Source organism: Triticum aestivum, chromosome 7A, assembly GCF_018294505.1.
Source record: "Triticum aestivum cultivar Chinese Spring chromosome 7A, IWGSC CS RefSeq v2.1, whole genome shotgun sequence".
Taxonomy (NCBI): Eukaryota; Viridiplantae; Streptophyta; class Magnoliopsida; order Poales; family Poaceae; genus Triticum; species Triticum aestivum.
Window position 1 is genome coordinate 658898550 of NC_057812.1, and position 8816 is coordinate 658907365.

Consider the following 8816-nt stretch of genomic DNA (forward strand, 5'->3'; position numbering starts at 1 on the left):
CATCGAGCTTTGTTATAAGCTTGTGTAAAATATTATTCTAACTCCTTTCTTGGTACAGGTCTTTACTCGTTGTGCGATCTCAGTATGGGCAACTTGATGATGGTGCACGCTTCCATGTTTTATCACACTTGATTCTCGAAACTATCATATATGGCAAGGCCATGCTTGTTACTAATATATTGGGCAGAGATGATTCTATTGAAGTCAACAGCAATAAAGAGGCTGGGTTCATTCTTAGTTTTATACAGAAGGATCGTGTTCTTGCCACGGTTTGTTCCTTGGTCCTTATGTTTATATTTGTTCAGAACCTTTTGTTGCCGTCTTAGAAATTTGTAGCAGTTCATTGAGTAGGACATGTTTCAAGCGGCACAACTTCAACTAATGGTGTTGACTGCATGCTGTATGGCTGTTTGTCTTTTCCTTTTCATTTTATTAGCATGGTGGGCCGGGAAGGGGGATGAACCGTTCTTTATATGTTTATTCTTTTTTTGGATGTACGAACGATGTTAGAACACATATTTGTTTCTAAGTGGTGACAAAGTCATATTTGTTTTTCAGGCTGCTTATGAGGTTAAGCATATGCATGCTGTTCAGGCTGATCGCTTAAGGAATCTACAAAAACTAAACTCTAAACTTAACGAGCGTTTTACTAAAGAGACACAACTGGTGCAGATCGTTGATGATCAGATACATCTCTCCATCAGTTCTGCACTTTCCTCAGATGACAGTAGAAAAGCAGCTTTTCAACTTGCTTTTGATGAGGATCAGCAAATTGTTGCAGTAAGTGAGATACTGCCAAATTTCCAATGCCTTTTTGAGTTTTGGAAGACATATACTACCTCCGTTCGGAAGTAAGTGACGTGGTTTTAGTTCAAATTTGAACTAAAACCACGTCACTTATTTCTGAGCGGAGGGAGTAGTTATTAAGTTTCATGCACAAACCAGTAGAGCCAACTGTCCAAACTGATGTTTCAAATTTTTTTCCAAACTGATAGAGAAGGTTGGTCAATCCAAACCCTCTCTGACGTATGGCTCAATTAGGTCTAAACATGAACAGAAAGAGGGCAAGCAATTTTTTGTTTAAATTGTGAAGCCGACACTTGAACCCAAGGCCTCTTGACTTTGATACCATCTTAAGTTCCACGCACCAACCAGTAGAACTAAAAGTCCGACCTGATGGAGATGGTTGGGCAATTCATATATACTTCAAAAATAGTCATATAGTAATTATTTGCCTCTTGCATCAGGATAAGTGGATACATATTTTCCGTGCTCTGATTGATGAGAGGGGACCATGGTCTGCAAACCCTTTTCCGAATGATGCTCTGACTCACTGGAAACTTGACAAAACAGAAGATAAATGGCGGCGGAGGTTCAAGCTCAAGCGGAATTACATGTTTGATGAACGTCTTTGCCAACCTTCATCCTCTAGGAATGAAATTACAGAGCCATTTTTTGACCAACCTTCTTTTAGCACCAAAGTTCCTGAGAAAATGAAGCGATTCCTTCTGAAAGGCGTGCGAGGAATCACAGATGATAGTGGTTATGGACTATTTGAGGACACTAATGATACAAGTGAATCTTCCCACAGTCCTTCAGAGAACCAAAACCAGAATAATGCTGCAGATTCCTCAGATCATCGCACTACTGTTCAGAATAAGAAAGACACATCATCTACTAATGGAGATAGTGATTATACCAAGGTAAAAAAAGTTAGCATAAAATTTACCTGAAGGTACTGGACAGATGTTGATTGCTGTTTGCTTTCTATTTTCCAGGTGCTATGTTCAGTTCATTGTGTTCTTGTAACCCCAAAGAGAAAACTGGCAGGGCAGTTAAATATCACACGAACTGTTCTACATTTTTCTTTTGATTTTTTGGTTGAAGGGACTGGAGGATCATCTGTTTTCAGCAAATTCAAAGATAAGAAAGATTCTGATAGGAAGAACGAGCTGGGCTGTGCGGAGAGACTTTATGGTTGTCGAGACAGTTTGATTAGAATCAATGGCGGCTTGATGCAAAACCAATCTAATAAAATCAAACATCACAGGAGGTGGAATATAGCGAAGGTATGTCCACCCCTCTCTCTGTCACTCTATTTTTCTTGCTCACTCTTTTCATCTTCTTTCTTCCGTGTTTGTTTCAGATAAAAGGAGTTCACTGGATACGCTACCTACTACAGTATACTGCAATGGAGATATTCTTTGATGATTCAAATGCACCTATATTTTTAAACTTCTCCTCCCAAAAGGATGTTAAAAGGGCCGGGTCTCTCTTAGTTTCCCTCAGGAATGATGCCTTGTTTCCTAAAGGAAGTATTAAAGACAAAAATAGTGTCATTTCATTTGTTGACAGGCGAGTTGCACTTGAAATAGCTGAGAATGCCAAGGAAAGATGGAAAAGGAGGGAAATCAGTAATTTTGAGTATCTAATGATTCTTAATACCCTTGCTGGACGATCTTACAGTGATTTAACTCAGTACCCTATATTTCCATGGGTTCTGGCTGATTATGCCTCAGAAAATGTAGATTTCAACAAGTCATCTACTTTTAGGGATCTCTCAAAGCCGGTTGGTGCTTTGGACGAGAAACGATTTAAGGTCTGGTAACTGTTGAGTACTTATTTTCATGAACTAGGTTAGCATCCCTTATGAGAACCTCATAAACAATGTGCTATTGTCAGGATCTTGAAGATAGATATCTTAATTTCTGTGATCCTGATATACCGAGGTTAGATCTTGACTCTTAAAAACAGTTCCTTTGGTTTCCCTTTTGTTGTTGTTTGAGTTCACATCAATTGTACTAAGAACCGTGAATCTTTTTGCTGCAGTTTTTATTATGGATCTCACTACTCTAGCATGGGAATCGTTCTTCATTACCTTCTCAGGCTCGAACCTTTTACAACCCTGCATCGTAGCCTTCAGGTTGTTAATGTGCTTGTCATAGAATATTTCTCACCATATATTTTTCAAAACTGAGCATTGTGTTCTCTTATCACAATGTCATTCATCTTCTGTTGATACTTAATACAGCACTTGTCATGCCACATTTTCACCATAATTCATAAAGCAGTAGCTTTAATATGTGATAATTGTTCAGCATTTGTGCCTGTCTGACACTTCCTTGTACAGGGTGGCAAGTTTGACCATGCAGATCGTCTTTTCCAGAGCATTGACGGCGCTTACAGAAACAGCTTATCAAATTCAAGTGATGTCAAAGAGCTTATTCCTGAATTCTTCTATATGCCTGAGTTTCTTGAAAATTCAAATTCATATCATCTTGGTATTAAGCAGGATGGTGAACCTTTAGGTGATGTTGCTCTCCCTCCATGGGCGAAGGTAATGGATACTTCTTTTTGTCAGTTATCTATATGATTTTCATATTTGTTATCTTGATGAATTACTTTTCCACTAGGATAGCTTTATTTTTATTCTAATGACAATTAGTTTGGTCTTTTGTAATATTCACATGCTGTGTAATGTACCATCTCAGTTATGAGATTTGAGAGTTGAGCCAGCTTTCTAAATAAAAGATGGATTTTCTTATGTGGAAGCTGCTAGACTAGTCTTCCCTAGAAAATATCTTTTTGATTTGACCATCACTACTAACAAGATCAACTCCATAAACTTGTAATGTTGCAAAGAGCAATTTGTTGAATAATTATGTCAGTTCATGTTCTGATGTTCATGTAGCTCTCTATTTAGCATGCTTGTTATAAGTGAGAGTCTACTGGTTTGCACGCACATCTTCAATTTCTTTGGTGTTCAACCGCATCCTATTTTAGTAATTTGGTACTTTTCCTGATATAATTTACTTCATTCAAACATTTAGGGTTCTCCAGAAGAATTCATTCACATCAACAGAGAAGCACTTGAAAGTGAATATGTGAGCTCTAATCTCCATCACTGGATTGATCTCATATTTGGGTACAAGCAGCGGGGACAGCCTGCCGTTGAGGTGCAATTAGGTTATTTTTGCCAGCGTCTTTGAAACTCTAGCAATGGAATATTATTTGATCTATATATTTTACCTTTTATAGGCAGCAAACATATTTTACTATGTGACATACGAAGGCGCAGTTGATCTGGAAAACATGGATGACATGTTACAGAAATATGCTATTGAGGATCAGATTGCGAATTTTGGACAGACACCTATCCAGATTTTTCGTGTGAAACATCCAAGAAGAGGGCCTCCTATCCCAATTGCCCATCCACTGTATTTTGCACCACAGTCAATAACATTAACTTCAAGTGTTTCTAGCACAATCAGCCATATGTCGGCTGTACTATTTATTGGCTTGTTGGATAACACAATTATACTGATGAATGAGGGACTCATATTATCAGTGAAGCTGTGGTTGACAACACGGATGCAGTTAGGTGGAAATTTCACCTTTTCTGGACCACAGGTTTCTCCTGACTACAACACCATAAAATGATATAAATATTGACATGTTAGTATATACTTTTGTTGGTAACACTTATTTATTTTTGTAGGAAAATTTCTTTGGGGTTGGTTCAGATGTTATCTCCCCTCGTAAAATTGGCACTTTCCTGGCTGAGAACGTCAAATTTGGAAGACAGCTCTTAGCAACTATGCAAATTAACAGCGACAAGTATTTGATTTTATGTGGAAATTGGGAAAACAGTTTCCAGATAATTTCTCTCAGTGATGGAAGAATTGTGCAGAGCATCAGGCAGCATAAGGATGTTGTTGGCTGTGTTGCAGGTACAGACATTTTAACGGGTTTATGTTATCCATTTTATTTTCAAGTTTCCAGATTATTTTGGAGTCCGTAGCTCTCGCTTGGACCAAGATATGGGTACCCAAGCCGGTCCTAGGAGTGTGGAGATTAAACAACTCGACTTCCTTACCCCCAGGGCACTAGCCTACTTCTGTAGTTCCCTAGCTGGAATTGTAACAGAATTTGCAATCATTTGCTCATGCACACCCAAATATGGGCCGTTTTATATTAGAAGAACACAAACATGTCACAAAAGGTTACAAGGGTTAACCGGCAAAACCAGAAAGAACCAAAATAACTATAGTAAACAGCCAAAGAAGAAGCCTAAAAGCTACTCCCTCCGTCCCATAATATAAACATTGTTGTAATAACATCTTATATTATGAGACGGAGGGAATAAGAAAGAAGAAGACCAAAACCCTACTGCAACCACTGCAGGTCTGGAGGCTCTGCATGCAAGAACTCGCAATCCTAAAAAAATATGCCTCGTGTGCTAACAAATCTTGCTCTTGCGCCCCTCGAAATAAGCCATGTTCTCCGTCTCTCTCGATTGCATTTCCACAATGGATGTGAAGTAGTTTGTGGTGAGGAATAAAGTCTGTTGACCACTTCATATCCTTGTTTCATGCATGGTAATTTGGATAGTAAAACGGAGCAGCAAATTTTAAATTAATGATCTGGTTATCTCATTTTATTAGGCATTTTCTGGGTCCTTGTGTGACCATTCGATTGTTTGTTTTCTGTCTTTTGTACGTTGACTGGATTTTTAAAATGTAAATGGTTCTTGTCGTTCCATATTGCTTCTTATGAAATTTCTCGTCCTAGTTGTCATTGTTCTTGTTTCCCCTTTTCATTGTTAGAAACTTTTGTGATGCAGTTTCATCCGATGGAAATGTGGTTGCAACTGGAAGTTATGACACAACTGTTATGGTCTGGCATGCGTTTCGAGGCAGACCAAGTGAGAGAAAAATGAGGACTGCAAATTTTGAAATTTCAGAAAATGATCATATTATAATGGAAAGGCCTGTTCATATCTTGTGCGGTCATGATGACATCATAACATGTTTATTTGTTAGCACAGAACTGGACATTGTTGTCAGTGGATCGAAAGATGGAACTTGTATTTTCCATACACTGCGTGAAGGGAGATATGTCAGATCCATTCGGCATCCATCTGGCTTTGGTTTATCAAAGTTGGTGGCAACAAGGCATGGAAGGGTGGTACTGTATTCTGAAATTGACCTATCCTTGCACATGCATTCTATCAATGGAAAACATATTGCTTCGGCAACGTCCATTGGACGTCTCAATTGCATGGAACTTAGTTGTTGTGGAGAGTTCATGGCTTGTGCTGGTGAGCATGGGCAAATAGTTCTGCGTTCTATGCATTCTCTTGATATTGTTTGGAAGTATGCTGGAGCTGGGAAGGCAATCACTTCTCTAGCTATGACCCCTGAGGAGTGCTTCATAGCAGGAACCAAGGACGGTAGCTTGCTTGTATTTTCAGTAGAAACTGCTCTAATTCGACGAGGGAGCATGCCACAAACAAGTGTAAAGCCTTCGGGAGCTGGTTGAGTTGTGGTAACTTGTAGCGAGAGAAATCCACTCACAAGAACCCTTGCTCGGAAGTTTGAAGCACAAGGTACACCAAGTTTGAATTGATAAGTCTTTTCTCATGCTCGTTTCACTCAATTGCCCTATATCATTTTTGTCTTTATTTTTCTCATGATTTTAAGTATGATGTGTATTTTACACCATCTCTTTATATTTTAGTACTTCCTTCTATTTTCATCTCTTAAACCAGCAAAACGAACTGAACCTTGAGTTACCCCGGCTTAGTACTGCTTATAAGTTATAATGCATACGAAAAGTGTACCACAGCTAGGAAATAATGTCTCATTTAGCTATCCTAAGATTTCTCCAGCCATGACTGTTAGATTGTGTTAATCTCAGGTTTAGTTCTAAGGGTTTTCGTCAATTTTCAGTAGTTCAGTACTTCTGACTGCTATTTGAACTGCCAAGTTCAGAAGTTAACATTTGGAAGTGTTAGCTTTAGCTCAACTATGCGCAGAATTCGTCATGAAAGTATTGACTGCTGAATTCTGTTGGTACTCTCTGCAGGTTATTAGCAGAAAAATACACCAGTTCTCACGCTCATGCATAATGTACATAACGTGGAGCGAGATTCAGAGAACAAGGATTCTCAAGATGCTGTGCTGACGACGATCCATGAGCAACCAAGCTGACAGTAGTGAAAACTAACATGCATGAGGAACACCGACTAGCGGAGTACCAAATTGATTTTCAGGGTAGACAATAGCAATTGACATCCATCTTACAGCGGTACGGCACACTGCCACTCTTATTGTTGTGTAGTGGAGGGGTGGTGCCAGGGTTAGCCTAGCCCCAGCATGATTTGCCTGTATGTATTAGACGTCAGTGCTCTGTAATCACCAAACTCCTCACTGTGGTAGAGAGGGTATTCTACGTTCCTAGCAATCTGGAAAGTGTACAAATCATCTAAGACCAGCAGTTCTCATGGTTCTTGAAACTTCTAGAACATATTATTGATGTCAGCCTTTAAAAAAACGATACTGAAACTTGAAAGGTGCTCTTGAACAGTGTCTAGATCGATTCTTCAGAAAAAAATAATTAGATTCCTCAAAATAAAAAAGATTCCAGAAAAAAAAAGTGTCTAGATCAGAATCCTTTTTCACTATTGCATTAGTTCTTATGAGATCTTCAAAACCGGGTCCCAATTGTATTCGTCTCAGCCACATTCTTCTACTGCATTTTGCACTAGTGTATGCACTGCAAATTTTGTGTTTTTATACAAATTTGTATTCTGTTTCTACACTAATGTGTACTACATTTATGGACAGTAGGTACTACTACGATGGTCTATAGCACTTTTGCAAGAGTTTCCTTTTGAGTTGTCTTCCATGTGGATGTGTAAGAAAATTGTGTGTGAACTATAATACTATAAAAACATTGGGAAATGATTCTAATCACCCAAGAACTTTAAAAAGAAGCCAGCTCCACCTCCACATTCTCCCTTTCCGTCTACCGATCCAAGACCTTGCTCGCTCCCTCTCCCTCTTCCCTCTCCACCTAGATCCTTGCCGGCCAGGTTCACGATGAACCAACCAAGCCTTGTGCTTGTGGTGCTGGAGAAGGTTGTTGCCGCCGGCGTCGAGGAAGGAGAAACTCTCGGTACTTGGGGGCGGGAGGAGCAGGCGAGGGTGCTCGTACACTGGGCCAAGAGGTCTCGAGAGGTGGAGGAGGCTGCCGCCAGAGGGGAGGATCCGTCGCTCCTGAAGGCTGAAGCCGCTCGATCAGACGTCGATCATGGCGGGGCTGGCATTGGACGTGAAACTAAAACGTGATGGCGAGCATACCTCCATCTCCTCTCCAGGTTCTTGCAAGATCTAGCGATTAACTAGGCTAGGTTACCGGCTCGTGGAATTATCTATTGCGAATTGTGTTGTCGCAGATTTACTTCATCTTGTTTTCCTCTGTTTGCAATATCGTTGTAGAACAATTATGTTGTACTCCTACTTTCTTTTTGTATCATGGATCTGATGAAGATCGCCCCGGAAACTGGTCAGAAATCTTGCCCAATTTATTGTTGTTCCCGTGCCTAACTAGTTTTGTGAGTGTGATGTGTGGCCCTCTGGGTGACTAGATGCTGATTAGGCTCGTAAATGACTTCATTTTATTTCGATTGATGCATCATATCCAGACGAAAACTTTTCTTGTAGATGCACACGGGTACCCAACGCAGTTACTCAAAATCTAACCATTAGATCTACCGATGGGGCACACGCATATCATGCCTTTCCTTTTCCTTTTCCTTTTTTTGTTAAAAAATGGATGAACCTGTCTATGTTGAATTCTAGATGGGCATGAGACACTTTGGACCTGACTCGAATGACCAAGTAAGCATACTTCGGTCCCCCAAAAACTTGCACCGACGAATTGCGCCTTCGATCATTTTCCCGTGCATTTTTTTGAGGAAAACTATTGCCGCTTTATTTAATCGTATGCGTTCGGAATCTCATCCGAAATTA

The 8816-nt window shown here is 39.8% G+C and overlaps 1 protein-coding gene across 1 annotated transcript in view; it reads left to right on the forward strand.

Moving 5' to 3' along the window:
• LOC123149050 (BEACH domain-containing protein B-like) overlaps window positions 1-7365 on the forward strand; it is a 29707-nt gene extending 22342 nt beyond the window's left edge. Inside the window, exons 28-40 of the mRNA XM_044568588.1 lie at window positions 59-269; window positions 559-780; window positions 1248-1703; window positions 1779-2069; window positions 2147-2599; window positions 2683-2729; window positions 2830-2923; window positions 3131-3337; window positions 3831-3956; window positions 4039-4410; window positions 4499-4730; window positions 5624-6388; window positions 6868-7365. Coding sequence (XP_044424523.1) covers window positions 59-269; window positions 559-780; window positions 1248-1703; window positions 1779-2069; window positions 2147-2599; window positions 2683-2729; window positions 2830-2923; window positions 3131-3337; window positions 3831-3956; window positions 4039-4410; window positions 4499-4730; window positions 5624-6321 — 3409 coding nt within the window. The 3' untranslated portion in view covers window positions 6322-6388; window positions 6868-7365. The remainder of the gene's footprint in view (window positions 1-58; window positions 270-558; window positions 781-1247; window positions 1704-1778; window positions 2070-2146; window positions 2600-2682; window positions 2730-2829; window positions 2924-3130; window positions 3338-3830; window positions 3957-4038; window positions 4411-4498; window positions 4731-5623; window positions 6389-6867) is intronic.
• The last annotated feature ends 1451 nt before the right edge of the window (window positions 7366-8816 follow it).